Consider the following 17679-nt stretch of genomic DNA (forward strand, 5'->3'; position numbering starts at 1 on the left):
GCATTTTAAACAGGTTTTCCAGGTGATCCTGAGTTCCTGGACTCTCTGGCCCAGATCCCTTCCTGAGATCTTTTCCTGGGGTGACCCTTGGCTATGTTGCAGCTCCAGAGAAGCACGTGTTGGCTGGACACTCCAGCATCTGTCAGAGGCCAAACAAGCCCAGTAGGACTGCCAGATTTAGCAAATAAAAATCTCCTATTTTATCTGGCAACCATAAATCCCCAATTCAGATAAAACTGTAAACTAGTCTTTTTGCTCCATGGGTCTCTCTATTCCTGCCACATCAAACATAGGGTGCAGGAGCATGGAATGTGAGGACAAAAGCAGTATTTTAGAGTTTTTAGAGATGAATGTAATTAATGGGTCTTGATGTTTAAGTTAGGGACATGTCTTTGAAGAGGTCATCTTTTACAAGATGAAAGAAAGGGGCTTTGGGAACCATCTTGATCAGTCTGCTCATTTTGCAGGTGAGAAAACTGAGGCCTGACTGGAGGGGGCAGGGGAGTGAGTTGTCCAAAGCCAGTAGCAGGACTGGACTGAAACCTAAGTCTCCAGTTTCTGTCCCAGCATATGTTCCTCTTTGTCATCCCACAGCACTTGTTTCTGTCCTCTGTCACTTGAGTCATATGGTGGGGAGGGGTAGCACCTAGGATAACAAGGGACCTGGGCCTAGAGTGTGAGCAGAGACCCTTCTGGTGACACCCTAAGGGTGGTTCCTGCCCTTGTGATCCAAAGGGAGGAACATAGCAAGTAGAAATAGAAGGAAAGTCAGTCCCTGGGCTGGCTGGATAGGGCCCCAGAGATGAGTGAGGGGATTCTGCTAAGCACGGTGCCTGGAGACAGGGTCAGGGGTTACACCCATGGGCTTGGGCTCAGGACACACAGGACTGACTGGGCCTGGGCCCTCCTTACTGGTGTCTTGCAGAGTGTCCGGAGGAGAGCTCTTCGACTTCCTGGCCCAGAAGGAGTCCCTGAGTGAGGAGGAGGCCACCAGCTTCATTAAGCAGATCCTGGAAGGGGTGAACTACCTTCATGCCAAGAAAATTGCTCACTTTGATCTCAAGGTCAGTGGGGTGGGGGGGAAAGGGAAAAGAATCAGGTTAGGAAGAATGGGCCCAGTCTCTCCCAATGTCATTGCCAGGAGGGGTCAGCGCCCACTAGGCCTTCCTCCCTCATCTTACAGTTGAAAACTCTGAGCTCCTGGGAAAGAAATGATGCCACAGGAGTGTCCCCCTCCTGAGTTTCATTTCTCAGATAAGGTTTTTTTCACATAGGGACTGATGGCAAGAAGCTTCTGAATCAGACCACTGGCACCTTATCTCTTTCAGGAAATACATAGGGTGTAGTTTTTAAATAAGTAAGCCAATGACAGGAAACTTGAAACCAAACCCATTTCACAAGACTGAACTTTTCAGTAACCAAGAGCTAACTCCTGAGCGGGCAGAGCTAGACGCATTCAGATGAATACTGCTGAGGTTGCCTGGCTCTCTGGACCCAGCACAGTGTCCAGCATCCTTTGACCAGAGGTTATAAATCTTAGAGCCCAGTGACCACTGGCTGTACTCCCCCACTCTGCCCCTTACTGTGGCCATAAAACTGATTCCAGGGGCCACTGATCATTTGTGGTAACTGGTATTCAGGGTCAAGAAAGTTCACTGTGACCACACAGGACTTCACAAAGCAAGAGTGTAGTCAGAGTAGAAGGATCAGTTCCCACAGTAGCTGAGCTCAGTTGCATAGGCTGATGAGCCTTTACAGTCACCGGAAGCATAAAGATCCCCCAACCTGTAATCAGAGGGACCCATTTATTGGGGAGGAGACCCACTGATTTTTTTTTTTTCTCTTTTTTTGGCTGCATTGGGTCTTTGTTGCTGCTTGCGGGCTTTCTCTAGTTGCTGTGAGCAGGGGCTACTCTTCGTTGCGGTGAGCGGGGGCTACTCTTCGTTGTGGTGCACGGGCTTCTCATTGCAGTGTCTTTTCTTGTGGCGGAGCACGAGCTGTAGGCACACAGGCTTCAGTAGTTGTGGCGTGCAGGCTCAGTAGTTGTGGTGCATGGGCTTAGTTGCTCTGCAGCATGTGGGATCTTCCTAGAACAGGGATCAAACCCGTGTTCCCTGCATTGGCAGGTGGATTCCTAACCACTGCACCACCAGGGAAGTCCGACCCACTGATTTTTCTATCCAGAAATTACTTTTGTGTTTCAAGCATTGTGCTGGGTGCCTGGGTGTTGCTACAGGTACAAAATCAACTGAGTTTGAACTTAGTTCCTCTTTTCCAGGAACTTGTGCAGGAATCATAAAAGAGAGACCAACAACTCTAAGTGCTGTGATAGAGGGAAGTACTGGGGGGCTGGGAGTCTAAATGAGAAGCCATCTAAGTCAGACTGGAGTATCCGAGAGGGGCTTCCTGGAAGAGGTGGTATTTGAATTGAGTTTTGAAGGACTGCCAGGAGTTATCAGAGGGGACGGGCCTTCTAAGGAAGTGAGGCCAGCAGGTACATGGTCCTGAAATAACACAATGCATTCAGGATAGTACAGGCAAAGGGTGAATGTGCTGAATGGAGAAGCCAGGAGGAGAGCAGGAGGCAGACACAGGCCATGGGAGCTAAGCCAGGGTGGTTGAACTTTACACTGAGAGACATGGGCCAGATGAGCAGGGAGGTGAGGCGAGCAGATGTGTGTTTCAGAAAGGGCCCTCCAGCTGGGAGCACGGATAGAATGGGGACAGTAATCTGGGTGGGATGTGGCAAGTGCCAAACTAATTTGAGGAGGGGATAGAGTCAAGACCTTTTATAGAGGTTGCTCTGAGGATTGATTAGGTACCTAACTAGATGTGGGACATGAGGGGGAAGGCAGAGTCCAGGATGACACCCAAGCTCTGGCTGGCAGGGCTGGCCCAGAGAGGGTATGGTGTCTTGTGGTCTCAGAGGCTACATCAGGGTGTGGGCTCACGTCCCGTACAGGGATCCCACCCCAGCTCTTACTGTGCCCCGTGGGGTGACCTGCTGTGAGTCTCCCCTCCTTAGGCCAGATTGTCGCAGTATTTTGAATTCCTCCTATAGAAGACATCTTGCAGAGTCTCGCACAGGTGTCACGGGGTAAAAGTCAGGGTCACTGAGGAGTGTGTGGCCTGGGCAGGGCTTTGGACCTCAGGGTATTCACACACCAAGCAGGAAACGGGCTACCTGGATCGCACGTGTGTCTCCTTCCTGATAATGCTATGGGTAGTTGACTTATTTTCTCTGTCTTCGCTGGCTCCAGGAGGCTGGCCTCCGAATGGCCTCCTTTGTCTTTTCTCTCATGGGGCTGGTAGAGGCAGGCGTGTGGAGTCCACAGGCCCCGATGACTAGAGCATGTCCATACTGTACGGTTGGCTTCTATGGCAGCTTGCTGAAGTGGGGGGAGTTGTAGCCCGGTCAGGGCTTCACCCTCACTCTACCGTGTACCAGGAAACAACTGAACCTCGGTTTTTCAGCTTTAACACAAATGATAATGCTTACCTGTCAGAGTTGTAAAACTGAGAGAGAAGCAGCATCAAGTTCTGGGTACCAGATAGGTCCTCTGTAACAGCAGCTTCCCAGAACAGAGGAGAAGAAAACACACCTCCTGTTACATAGACTAGGAAAACGAAGCCTGCTAGTGCAATTCTAAATGGCCCAGCAGAGAGCTGAGATTGGTTGCTAGGTGGGGCTACTGGTGGGCGATCTTGTCTGGCTCCTGGGCTCAATCTGGACGTTTTCCACAACCTGGAGACAGTCTGGGTTTCCCCTGGATGCAGTTAGGTTGAGGATACTGCTGACCCCTACCCTGCCTTGTATCCTTAGAGGGGTATGGACAAGAAGCCTGCTGACTCCCCTACCCGTGGGTCCCTTGGCCCAGGCCCAGCTGGGCAACTTCAGAAGTGATGAGTAGCTGGAACTCAGTGGGATCGCCTCGTGATTGACTAGACACTTCCTGGAGCCAGGATGTGGGTCTGTGTTCCCCTTGGCTGGAACTTCCTGCCAGCTGGAGGGATCATGCAGAAGGTCCAGCTGGTAGCTTAGAGGGGACTTCTTGGTTCCATGTTGTTTCCCACCATATGAAATTCATTTTATATGAATACATTTCTCTTCCTGATTCTCCTTCTCCACGAGGGACCTCTGCTTTCCCCTCCTCTTGTATTCTGTTACTCCTTGCCAAGTGAGTCAGGCTCGCTTGGCTGCCCCATGAGCACAGCCACCATTGTTATCTCCACGCCCCTGCTCATGACCTGTTCTCCACGCTCACCTTCCAGCCGGAGGGAGCAGGTGATGGCGGAGGATCAGCTCTCTGGCCTGCCTTTGGAACAGGAATGACCTCTCCTCCTGTGTCAGCCATTGTGCTGGAATGGTAAGGCTCTATCCCTGCTTATGACACACTCCCAACCTTGTGGCAGAGAGCAAGTGAATGGAAAAATTAATGTACAATAAACAGCCTTGGTTAAAACAGATCATGGCATGCTGTTGCCCAGAAATCTGTGGCAGACCCTTGTCACCCATAGGATAAAAGAACCCCTTCTCAGCATGGGGTTTCTTAAACTGTTTTAAATGTTAAAATGTTTAAACATTTTAAAAATGTTTCTTAAACATTAAGGTCTTTCTTAAACTGCCTGAGCCCTGATTCTGGCCTCATCTACCTTTCCCCACTTGAAAACACTAGCCCCAGGCACCAGGATGACAGATACATGTCCTGGCCCCTCTTCTCTGTTCATACTGTTCAAATCCAGGAAGCTGCTCGTCTTCCTTTTCTCTGCCTATGGACTTCCTGCTCATCCTCCAGGCCCAGCAGAAATGCTATTTCCTCGGGTAAGCAAGCCTTTCCCACGCCTGCCAAAGCATAACTGAGAACCAACCTGCTTCCCTGCTTATCTTGCCCCTTGTATAGACTTCCATTGACAGCATTTATCACCGAATTCTCAGTTCTCTCTGGGCATCACTTTCTTCTCTTGTCTCTAGCGCAGTGCCTGACATATGAGTTACTCATCGTTGAATGAATGAGTGAATGAAGGAAGGAATGGTTTAGTAAGACAAATGCATGCATGGATATCATCTGGAAAATGCAAAAGAGGTGGCAGGCAGATTTCAATTCAGTGATGTGTCATTTATTGAGGGACTATTGTACACCAAGGGGTAGAGTGACAAGCATCAATAAGATATGGTATCTGCCTTCCAAGGGTCCACCACCTACGGGGAGATGGCTGCAGTGAGACTGGTGCCGAGGCCATCTAAAATAAAATCTACCCATGACACTCACTAAGAAACACTCACTTCCGAGGGGTAACCTCTCTGCCTCAGCAGCATGAATACCATCCCAGTGTGTGGTGTAAATTCACCACAGACAGGCCCGCTGGTGTGGGTAGGTAGAGGGGGTGCAGGTAGATGATGTGTTTACCACTGAGGTACAAGGTATTGTCACTTTTTTACACATAAAGCAATTGAGATTCAGAGAGGTTAAGTTACTTGTCCAAGACCACACAGGTACTAAGTGATAGGGCTGGTACTTGAACTTAGTCAGTGAGGAGACACTAAGCACAGCTGAGTATCACCAGCTTTTATTTCACCAGGTTCTAACAGTATGGATTTCTTACTTGCTTGCGTCATGCCTTTTACACATAGTTAATCCGAAGGTTTATACTGTGCCATAAATTTATCCTTTGCACAGTTAATTTCTCATCTGGTTACTGAGTTTTTCTTTCTAATACGTTATTCCTCATAGTTAAAAAATTAATTTGTATTCTATTAATTGCTATAAAATGTGCATGCATTTGAAAGTAGATCTTACAAGAATGAGATGATTTCCATACTAAAACCTTGGAACATGAAATAGAGGTGAGACTTGGCAGTTTTGACTGTCAAGATAGGTTCGGGTGAGATTGTAAAAGTTTAGGGCAGGGCTTCCCTGTTGGCGCAGTGGTTGAGAGTCCGCCTGCCGATGCAGGGGACGCGGGTTCGTGCCCCGGTCCGGGAAGATCCCACATGCCGCGGAGCGGCTGGGCCCCTGAGCCATGGCCGCTGAGCCTGCGCGTCCGGAGCCTGTGCTCCGCAACGGGAGAGGCCACAATAGTGAGAGGCCCGCGTACAGCAAAAAAAAAAAAAAAAAAAAAAAAAGTTTAGGGCAGAAGTTTGTATAGGCAGTCAAAGCCATAGAAGACTTTTACCCCTCAACATTTTTTATTATGAAAACATTTCAAAATGTCTGAAGAAATTAGAAGAACCATACAATGAACACCATTATGCCCTCCTCCTGCATTCAACATTTGGCCACATTTGCTTTACCTCTTTCTCTCTTTAAAAAAGAAAAAAAAATTACATTTATATAAAAAGCATTTTATATGTATACACACACACACACGTGCATATGTGTGATTTTTAAAATTAAAAATAATATCTAAAAAAAATATCTAATAAAAATTTAAAAGTATTAAAATGTATGTAATTTATTAAAATTATGGTATAATTGGAAAGAAAATTGTAGCTATCTTGACACTTCACTCTAAACACTTCAATAAGCATCTCTCAAGATTAAGTTCAGTCTCCTATCAACCCACAGTACCATTATCACACTTAAGAAAATTAACAATAATTTGTGGAAGACCTTTAATTGGTAAAAAAAAATTATTCTATTTCTTATTTAGAAAGAAAATTCTCCTGGCAGTGGAGGGAGAATGGATGGGAGAGAGTAGGCCAGTTGGAGGTAATGATAAGACTGTGGGAAAGAGATGAACCGAAGGTACCCCATAAACTTTTCTTAAAAAATGAAGTCAATGGTCATTTATGCTATTATAAAAAGTAACAAAATACAGAAACATACAAAGAAGTTACCTGCAGACTCTCTACTCCAAAATAATCATTATTAACATTTGTTACATTTTCTCCAGCTTTTTCTGAACAGAGTGTGTGTGTGTGTGTGTGTGTGTGTGTGTGTGCATGTGCGTGCGTGCATGTGTGTGTGTGTGTTAAGGTGTTATAACTATACTACTTCTACAATTTCCTCTCCTGCTTTTTCCACTCTACATTCTAACCCAAGCAGGCCACATGGGCTCTGTAGTGATTTACTTTGCTGTTGAGGCTTTTATACAAGTCTTTCTGATTTCCTTACCCTCTTGGCAAGTTCTGAGGGTGGACCCTGTTTCCGGTTCCTCATACCCAAAGCTTAGCTTATGCCCCAGCCTCAGTATGTGCCCCATGGGCTCTTCATCTCAGCTCCATGCATCAGCATGGGAGCCCAGAGCCCTAGGGATGCATCCTGGCTGCTTCATCAACTACTGCAGGGCCACCCTAGGGTGACCCGAGGAGAAGTGAAATGAGGACACAGAGCTCCTAAATGGTTGAGGGAAGGAACAAAATGTGGCAAAAATTAAACTATGGAGAGCCATAATTGAAAGAGTTGAAATATAGCAGTAAATGTGTGAATTGGGAGCATTAAACCAACAAGCTGCTTTTTATGAGATACAGCAGGAGGCCACATGGGAAGTGGAAAGAGGAGAAGATTGTGGGTCAAGCCTGCATTTAAGTCTCACCTCTGCTAGGTAGGGTTGGGGAGGTCATGGCTCTGACCTTTCCTGGCCTTGAAAATGGAGATAATATTGCCCCTCACTTCCTCACCCAGGAATGGAGTGAGGGGCCAGGGGGAGATCAGTGTTTCTGAAAGGTCCCTGTAAACTCTAAGACTCCTTCCAAGTGCTGGCTGTGAATTTTAACTAGCCTCCCTATGAGGCCACATTTCTCCCTATTCCTCTCTTTCCTCCAAAGGGATTCAGAAAGGGAGGTGGGCATGGAAGCACCCAAAGGGGTAATGAATAAGGTGGTGCTTTCCTATCACCAGGCTGGGCAGATTCCCAACGTGGCAGGACACTGTGTGAGGTTGATATGGCTTGGAGTGAATATCATGATCCCTATTTTACAGATGAGGAAACAAAGACAAAAAAGCCATGCCCTCCTCCTCTTTTGTCCTTACTACCTTTGCCATCACCATTAGGTGCTCAGAGTCTCTTTGCTACTTCCAGCTGCCCACGGCCATCCACTCTGGGCCCCTGCCCAGGCCTGGCCTCCACCGAAGTATCATGTCTTCAAATAGTACCTTTTAGGTTCCATTCACATCTCTACCATTAGCCCTCCCCATGCAGCTGATCTCAGTAGGAGTGAAAGAACCTGATTCTGGAAGTGGTAAAGGGTGGTGGAAAGGTATCTTGGCATGAAAAAACCTGGGTGAAAACCTAGCTGCACCACTTCTTAGTCATGTGGCCTTGAATAAGTTAATTAACTTCTCTGACCCTCAGTTTCCTCATCTGGGAAGCACAGACAGTAACTTAGTCTACTCAGATTCTGTGCAGTGGTGTTCTGGTAGTAGCTGGATCTCCAATAAACATATGTACACACACACTAAATTATTATAAAGTCTACTGATATAAAGGTTTATAATGTAATTTACAAGTAATAAAATATATAAGACTTTTATTTTGTAAATTTCACAAAAATAAATTGATTCTTGTAGAGCACTTTCCTTGGTTTTTGCTGACGTCTTGTATCAATACCAACCTATGGATGCAATAGACAAATGAGTGTAGTTCCAACAGGACTGTTTGTTGATATTTTTGTTTATGTTAATAAGTAAGGTGAAAATGAAGCAATGAAGACGTGTGTTGGAGCTTTACTTGTTTGCCAATGACATGAGTGACTTCTTTGCTGAATTGGATAATGGTTTCTGAATATTGAAAAATATTTCTTCAGTTTTCTCTGCTAGCACAAAATAATGGCTATAGACACGACACCCTTATAAGTTTAATCTCTGTTATTAAGTGATTTTCTGAAGCACTTCCTAAGTCTAGGATCAAGAAATCAAGTCCTGATTTGTAGTGTCTGTGGATTTCTGTGGTGTAAATACAACCACTGGGGCCAATTTCAAGGCACCAACTTGATGACACTGACTAGAGCTAGGAAGCAGGGTGCAGTAACATACCATGATGAAGTATTTCCCCCATTCAGAGATAAAAGGCATTAAGTAACCTCAAGAACATAGAAAATAATAAAATATAATAGAAATAGAGAAATAAAATATAATAGAAATTTATACTTCCTAATAGAAATTAGGAAGTAATACGTTTTTAAAAATGTATTTATTTATTTGGTTGCGTGGGGTCTTAGTTGCGGCAGGCGGGCTCCTTAGTTGTGGCGTGCATGTGGGATCTAGTTCCCTGACCAGGGATCGAACCCCGGCCCCCTGCATTGGGAGCGTGGAGTCTTATCCACTGCACCACCAAGGAAGTCCTGGAAGTAATAAGTTTTAAGTATTTTAAGTATAATTTAATTAAATATGTTTCTATAATTTAATTTTTAATATTAAAATAATATTCGTACATAGCTCAGTTTAACAACTGGCTTACAACATTCTTGCAAATTTAACAGCAGGCTCTCATGAGCCGGTAGGCACCAGCTTTAGCCCACCCCCAGCTCTCTGAGACTCTGTTGGTGAAAGCATTTTGTAAACAGGACAGTGCTACCTGCAGGCCAGCTGTGGTGGTGGCAGCAGTGGTGTAACGATAAGAATGGCAGCCAGCATTTACTGAGGCTGTAGTAAATGTGCAGGCTCTTCTCTGAGTGCTCTGCATGCGTTTACTCCTTTTAACCACATGACGACCCTATGAGGGAGGGAGGTTCCATGGTCGTGGCCATTTTATAGAAAGGGGAGGTTGCTCGGGGGCTCCTAGGTTTTCTTGTGCCTCCTCAGAACCCCTTACCATATTAACATTCCCGTTTCGCAGATGAGGGGCCAAGGATCAGAGAGGTGAATGACTTGCCGAGGTCACACAGCTAGCCTGGGGCAGAAGCAGGGTTCAACCCAAGTCTGGGGACTTCCCTGGTGGCACGGTGGTTAAGAATCCACCTGCCGATGCAGGGGACACAGGTTCGAGCCCTGGTCCGGGAAGATCCCACGTGCTGCGGAGCAGCTAAGCCCGTGCGCCACAACTACTGAGCCCGTGTGCCACAACTACTGATCCCACGTGCCACAACTACTGAAGCCCGCACGCCTAGAGCCCGTGCTCCGCAACAAGAGAAGCCACCGCAATGAGAAGCCTGCGCACCGCAATGAAGAGTAGCCCCCACTCACTGCAACTGGAGAAAGCCCGCGCGTAGCAACAAAGACCCAACTCAGCCAAAAATAAATAAACAAACAAATAAATAAATAAGTTTATTTATTTATTAAAAAAAACCAAGTCTGTCCAATGAGAGGGCCCTCTTTAGTGCTGGTTCCCCAAACACTGGGCGCTATATGATTTTGACTTTCTTGCAGAACTTGCTTTAGAAAACCAATTCTGGAGCCTCACTCCTGGTGGGTTGATTTAATTGCTTTGGTATTTTTAACACAGTCCCCAGGGGATTCCAATGGGTAACTAGCTCAGATGGGCCCCAAAGCACAGCTTGGGGCTCAGAGTGCCTGGATTCAGGCCCAGGTTCCTCACTGGTTAAATGGAGGCTCCGACCATCCACAGCTTGGCAGCTGTGAGGAATAAGGTGATGTGTGGGGAGAGCCCAAGGCAAATGCTGGTTGTCGTGTGGCACAGACCAGAGAGCCAGCATTGCTGATTGGCCCACGGCTGAAACCCAGTGGTCCTAGAATGGCCTTGAAAGTGAATTTTTATTTCCCTCCCTCTACCCAATAAGAGCACAGAGACAGTAGGTAGTGGTTTTCTCTGACTTTACCAGGCAGGGCTTCTAGAACCATGCAGCAGCCTCCCATAGAGAAGCAGGCCGTGAGTGAATGTCCAGAAGCTGTGGTTTAACAAATCCAGTGCAGCTGGGTTGGGGCCCTTCCCTAAGATGTGCAATTTCTAGGAAAAACATGGAGCTGGAGGGACTTCCCTGCTGGTCCAGTGGTTAAGAATCCACCTTCCAATGCAGGTTACAAGGGTTCGATCCCTGGCTGGGGAACTAAGAATCCACATGCCGCGGGGCAACTAAGCCTGCGCACCTCAACTAGAGAGCCTGCATGCCGCAAACTACAGAGCCCACGTGCTCTGGAGCTGGCGCGCCACAACTACAGAGCGCTGAAACTAGAGAGAAACCCACGCCGCAACGAAGAGCCCAAGCATTCTGGAGCTTGCGCACTGCAACAAAGATCCCATGTGCCACAACTAAGACCTGATGCAGCCCCCCCCCAAAAAAAGAGGAACGCATCAGTTAAAAAAAAGAAAGAAAGAAAAACATGGAGCTGGACCAGCAAGCTGGTGAGTTACCAGAGCTGAGATGGAAATGCCAACTTTGCCAGCCGGCTGGGGTGATCTAAGTGGGCACCCTTACATCAGCTAGAGGAAGCGAGGCGACATGGGAGAGGAGAGAGCACACAGGCATCTTGGGCAAGCATTTAACCTCTCTGAGACTTGACTTCTTCATCTGTAAAATGGGGTGATGACGGTACCTACCTCAGAGAGTGAGAATCAAATAAGAGGTGTGTAAACGCTTCGTAAACTAAGTGCTGTAGGTTTTGTTATGCATGAAACTTCAGATTGGGTGCCTTTGGAAACACAGGAAGAGCAGGCCCTGCCCTCAGCAAGTGTGCAGTCTAGTAGGGGAGGCAAGACTAACACATAAAGATCTTGGCAGTGCTTGGTGCTGCAGGTCAAGATTGCTGCACGAGTGTGGAGCTGGGAGAAAGAAGGAGGGCTGGGCTGGGTATTCAGATGATGCTTCCTGGAGAAGATAGCATTTTGACTGGGCCTGGAAAGATGGGTAAGAGCTCAATAGGCAGATGATAAAGACCTCTGGAGAGGAGCGGCAAGATCAGGAAAATAAGCACAGAGATGATGACAACGGCTACAGGCCACTTTATATACCTTGTTTGATCCTCTTAGTAACCCTCTTGAGGTAGGTTTGAGAAGAAGAAGCCTGAGGCTGAGAGAGGTTAAGTAACTTGTCTGGTGTCAGACTGCTGGTAAATGGCAAAACTGGGATTTGAACCCTGGTTCTAAGGCTCTTAGTCATTGTCTATGTTGACTCCCTAAATGCAGGTTGTGCAAGAGACACACATATGACTGCGCCGATTCTTTCATTCCTTTACCTGGTAAACCATTCCTGAGCACCTACTACATTGCAGCCCCTCTTGGGTGCGAGGGTTGGAAAAGAGAGGCAAAGCCCCTGTCCTCCCCTGTGGGGCCTCAGGTTAGTGGGGAGAGGACATGTAAGGGAGTAGTTGTAGTGCAGTTGGTTCTCTGCCAGAGGTATGTCCGTGTACCTTGCCGGCCCTTGGGTAGAAACAACGAGCTGTGTGTATTGACGGGGAGGGGGTCACAAAAGATGTTCCAGTGGGTGGAGCTGGGTGGTGAGAGGGGAGGAAGCCTGTCAGGAAGGCGTTCCAGCAGAGTGAACTGCAGGTTGGGGTGGGGGTGATGAAGGTCCGCTGGCATGCAGCAGAGGGTGTGCTGTCCAGAGGTGGGAGGGCCTTGAATGTTGATGAAGGTGGACGTTGGGCCCCGGGCCGCACTGGAGCCTGGTGGGGAAGGGCTGCCTGTGGTCTCATCTACAGTGTGCTGGGGGTGGGGTGGGGAGAATTTGCTTCAGCACCATGGAAACCTGCCCACAGAGCCCTGGCAGCATGCGGCCCTGCTTTCTCAGGTTGCCCAGCACTTGCTGAATAACCTGGGACTGTGCTTGACATTTCCAGGGAAGGTTCCTAGACAGCTTCCTTGTCCCCACAGCACAGGCCTGGCTGGGCTGCAGCTCTGCTGAGCTGGGCAGCCTCACCTGGTGATGGGCAGGCGGTGCAGGCACCTGGAGAGGGCACTGGGCCGAGGGTCAGCAGACTTGGGCTCTGCTCTTTGCTTGGTATCCTTGGCAGTTTCTTGACCTCTCTGGGCAGCTCTGCAGCATGAAGGAACTAAACGGTCTCTGAGGTCCCTTGCAGCCCCAATATTGTGAGTCTGAGGGGGGGGGAAACGGGATGGGGGGAGGCAAGCAGAAGATGAGTGGGGGAGGAGACAGGTCTGCGAAGGGCATGTTCTTCAGATTCAGCAGGGTTTCAGTAAAGTTCCCGGGGATGACTGTTGTCACTGCTGCATCCCTGAAAGGAGAGAGCAAACATAGCCACCCTGCTCTGAAATCTCCTTGGGCACCGCTCCTTACATGGACCATCTCCCTGAATTCTCAGGACACTGTATGCCTTGGTAGGTGTTCCCATTTTGCAGATGGGGAAACCAAGGCTCCAGGAGGTCCAATGACTTTGCCCAGGTTTCACTGTGAGAGGTAGAGGTGGAATCTGAACCCAGGCCTGACTCTAAGCTCTGGTCTTTGGCACCTCATTTCATAGATCCCCTGAGGCTGCCTTCACCCTGCAGGGACTCTTAGACATGCTGTACCAGACCAGTAGGGATCACCCGACAAGGGTCCCCCCTGGAGGATCAGCTTCCAGATGACCATAGTAGGTGCCTCAGGCCAGATCCACTGGGCTGCTGAAGGGCACATTGGCCCACAGCTGTCTGCCTGATGGGCTGAGTTGGTGGCTTTATTTTAACAGGTGGGGAAAATTTCACCTCCTGGTGGCTACGCCATGGGCCCAGGGCTCGGCAGTGACAGCATCTATGGAAATGTGATCCCTTCCTCCAGCTGTGCTTTGGAGGTGACGTCAGGTGTGTGGGTGAAGTATTTGGTTGAAGTAAATAAAGCTGGAGGAGAATGACAGGAGTGAGGGAGTGTGGATGGGCTCGCACTATCCCAAGGGCAGCCTGGCTTGGCAGTCTGCTCTTCTTTCCTGCCCTGGAACCAGGAGACCTGAGGCTTTGTGGTCCTGCCTTGGGGCCCAGAGGGGTGGGAATTGGCCCAGCCAGCTTGGAGGATGTACCACCTGGCAGCTACAGGGCCTAGAGCTTGAAGGGGCTTTGGCTATCATCCAGGGTCTCTTGAAGTTGGGAGACAGAGGCCCAAAGAGAGGAAGTAGCCTGCTTAAGCTCACACAGCCTTGGGTGGTGGAGTTGAAATTGGAATTTCCCAATACCCAGGCCTGGGCTGTTTTCCACCACCCTACCCTGTTTGGGGAGCGGGGAAGCGAAGAAGCTTAGACCAAACCCTTGGGGGAACTGCCTCTTTGCTGCCCTCAGACCACCCTTCAGACCCTCCCTGAGTCCCTTTTCCCTCTTGATCCAGCCCTATACCAGCGCTGTGGGGAGGTGTGCTCTCGGGCGCCCCTAGTGGTCGAGGGCCTCCATGGCGCAGAAAGGGAAGAGCCACTAGCCCCCAATTCCTTCAGTTCACTTCAGCGAATTGTTATGAAACGTGCAGGATGCAGGACACCATAGGGGATGCCAGGAACTTAAAACTGATTGAAATTTTTCCCAAGGAGGCTACCACCCAGGAAGGCTGCATCACGATACGAGAGACAGCCTGCAACTAGGGCCACTCACTCGTAAGCATGTTCGGTGCTGAGGGGGTTAGAGCACAAGGTCAAGGGCTGCTTCATTGAAAAGCAAGGGAATAAAAGGGAGCAGAGATAGGGGATAGGCTCTGAAAGTGTGAGGAAGAGTAGGAAGGGCATTCTAGGCAAGAGGAAGAGCCAGAGTAAAGGATGGAATAGAGATGTCGTCCTGGGCCTGGTAATGCTCATCCTGAGGGGATATGGGACAGGTGATGGGCAGTGAGGCTGGAAAGTGCAGAGCCTCAGATGCCTCAAATATCAGGCAGGGCATTTGGAGTTTGTCTGGTGGTCAGTAGGACCACTGAAGATATTTAACCAAATAGGGTGCTGTGGTGGAGAGAGCAGGAGCAGGACTTCCCGGGAAGCTCATCCTGACTCTGCCATTATGAGCTGTTGGACCTTGGGTGCATGTTTTATCATTCTAAGCCTCTGTTTCCTCATCTGTGGGATGGGGTTGATAATAGTACCTACCACTCAGGGTGGCTGCAAGGATGACATAGAGCACTAGTGCAATGCCTGCCTTGGTAGAGGTGCAGTAAGTGTCAGTCCCTACCTTGCTTCCTCGCCTCATCAGATTATTACTGGAGATTGGGACAGCAAGAAGGAAGCCTTACTGAAAGTCGGAGAAGCTGCAGATATGGGGTCCAGGTCCCCTGGCCAGCCTAGAATCTCCTTGGTAGCCTGGGCAGGAAGTAGGAAGCATTGGTGGCGGGGAGCCTGTGACCTCTGTGTACTCCCAGTCAGGACTGGTCTGAGGTGAAGGTGCATCTGGTCCAAATGATCCAATTTGTGAGAAGTGAGTGAGGTGGGGACAAGGACCCAGGTCTCCACCACCTAGCAGAGCATTCTTGGGGGGCCCCACCTCCCAGCCTGAAACCCCTAGACCCCCATCGCTTTATGCAGACCTATCTTGGGACTCTCTTTGACAGGACCTCTGTTTTCTCACTGAAATGAGGGGGTTCAGCCCAGGAGGTCCTGACGCTCCTTTCTGAGTCTCTGGACACAGCACGAGGGCCAGGCCAAGGGCGGGGCGTGGGGCTGCTCACCAGGGTGAAAGCATCACAGGAAGAAAAGCATCCTGGGATGGGAAACAGGTGTCGGGGCAGGAAAATAGCTGTGCCTGAGCCAGGGTGTGAGCTTGCCCCAGGCTGCTAGGCCCAAGCTGCATTCCCACTTCTTCCTGGGATAGATTCCCAGGACCCTTGAGAAGCAGGGAAGGGGGACCATTTAGTCTAGTGGGTAGGAGCACAGGCTTTGGAGTCGGACAGAAAGAGGTTAAACTCCCTGGTCCATGAATCAGTATTTTTTCAGTTTTGGTTTCTTTTCCTAAGAAAGAGGAATGATAAACACCCACCGTATAAGGTAGTGAGAGGGTCAATGAGGTATAAAGTATGTCATGTGCCTGGTTAGCACTGGACCTGCACATTGTAGGGATTTACTAAATGGCGCCTGTCTTCACTCGGGGAACATTTACCGAGCACCTGGTGGATGTCAGGCTCTATGCTAACCTTTGGGTAGTTGATAGGAGTTAAACCCTCGGGAAGCTCTTAGCCCAGTGGGGCAGACAGGTCAGTAAACTGACAAGCTCGAGGCAGTGGGAAAAGCACTGAAATAAGGGAGGTGCAGGGTTTGATGGGAACTGGGGAAGTGGCGGGTGTGGGCAGCAGGGGGAGGTACTATTTTTGCTGAAATGTGAATGTGAATTAGCCAGGTTGGGGGTAGGGACAGTGCAGGGAGAGTGTCCCACGCAGGGGAGCAGTCACCTGCTGTGTGATAGGTTCTTGGGGTGGGGCAGGGGACAGATGGGACTCAGGTGAGAAAACATGGCCTTGTACGGAGGTTCTCACAAGCCAGTGGAGAGGCTGTTTCCCCTGGACTGTGGGCCACCGAGGTGAGAGGATGCGAGGCAAGGACGCTTCTCACTTCTTTTTTTTTTTTTACATCTTTATTGGAGTATAATTGCTTTACAATGGTGTGTTAGTTTCTGCTTTATAACAAAGTGAATCAGTTATACATATACATATGTTTTCATATCTCTTCCTTCTTGCGTCTCCCTCCCTCCCACCCTCCCTATCCCACCCCTCTAGGTGGTCACAAAGCACCGAGTTGATTTCCCTGTGCTATGCGGCTGCTTCCCACTAGCTATCTATTTTACGTTTGGTAGTGTATATATGTCCATGCCTCTCTCTCGCTTTGTCACAGCTTACCCTTCCCCCTCCCCATATCCTCAAGTCCATTCTCTAGTAGGTCTGTGTCTTTATTCCTGTCTTACCCCTAGGTTCTTGATGACATTTTTTTTCCTTAAATTCCATATATATGTGTTAGCATACGGTATTTGTCGTTCTCTTTCTGACTTACTTCTCACTTCTTAGGGAGAATCTCCTGGGATTCTCCCAGGGATTCTCCAGGAATGTCTGGGAGAATCCTGCCTCCAATTGTTCCTCCTTCCTTCCTGTGGGGTCCCTGCCCCCCATCCCTACTGCCCCCCAGTCCTGGGGACCACCAGGGCTAGTGTGTCTGCCTCTGTCCACTGCGGCTTCCAGCCCTGTTCAGCGGGTTTTGGGTGGTGGTCAGGAGGACCCGGACCGGGCCCCTCAGCCCCAGGGAGAAGCCTCAGGGCCATTCCCAGGAAGAGAGAAGTTCCCAAAAGGTGGCTGAGGAAGGTGGTGGAATGGAGGGAGGAGAAGCCCCCTGCTCAGGAGATGGTGGGCAGCAGGGAGGGTTCAGCTCACCACATGGGGTGCCAGGATGCTTGGGGTCCCTGGGCAGCCATCGGAGGGCCGAGTCAGGGCACTGGAGGGGGCCCCAAGCCTGCATCCTGTGTCCTGACCTCCCCCTGCCCTCACTCTCCTTTCTGCAGAGTGTAAGGAACTGCCCTGCCTTGGGAAAGGACTTTGACACAGTTTCAAAATAAGTTGAGAGAAATCTCCAGAGGGGGAAAAGAATAAACACACTTTTAAAATGCAAAATGAAACATATTATATTTTTTTTTTAAAAAAAAAGGAAAAAAAAAGGAGGGATTCCTCATCCAACTCACTTGAGTGAAAGTTTCCAGCCACTGTGAAGTGAGGTCACAGAGACCAGGGAGCCAAGAAGTTCGGGATGGGGACACCTGGGCTGTCTTCAAAGCAGATTCAGAATCAGTTCAGCCAACTTTTAGGGCCACCCTCCACCTGCCCCGCTCTGAGCTCTGCGCTGCGGGGGGCGGAGATGCAAAGACCTGAATCCTCCCTCCAGCCGAGGGTACAGTAGAGCATGGAGG

The 17679-nt window shown here is 49.1% G+C and overlaps 1 protein-coding gene across 2 annotated transcripts in view; it reads left to right on the top strand.

Annotated features, from left to right (window-relative positions):
• DAPK2 (death associated protein kinase 2) overlaps window positions 1-17679 on the top strand; it is a 119163-nt gene that overhangs the window by 73613 nt on the left and 27871 nt on the right. For both annotated transcript variants that reach the window (XM_060002904.2, XM_069540473.1), the window contains exon 4: window positions 926-1064. In XM_060002904.2, the coding sequence (XP_059858887.2) occupies window positions 926-1064 (139 nt within the window). The remainder of the gene's footprint in view (window positions 1-925; window positions 1065-17679) is intronic.

The sequence above is a fragment of the Delphinus delphis genome, chromosome 2, assembly GCF_949987515.2.
Source record: "Delphinus delphis chromosome 2, mDelDel1.2, whole genome shotgun sequence".
Taxonomy (NCBI): Eukaryota; Metazoa; Chordata; class Mammalia; order Artiodactyla; family Delphinidae; genus Delphinus; species Delphinus delphis.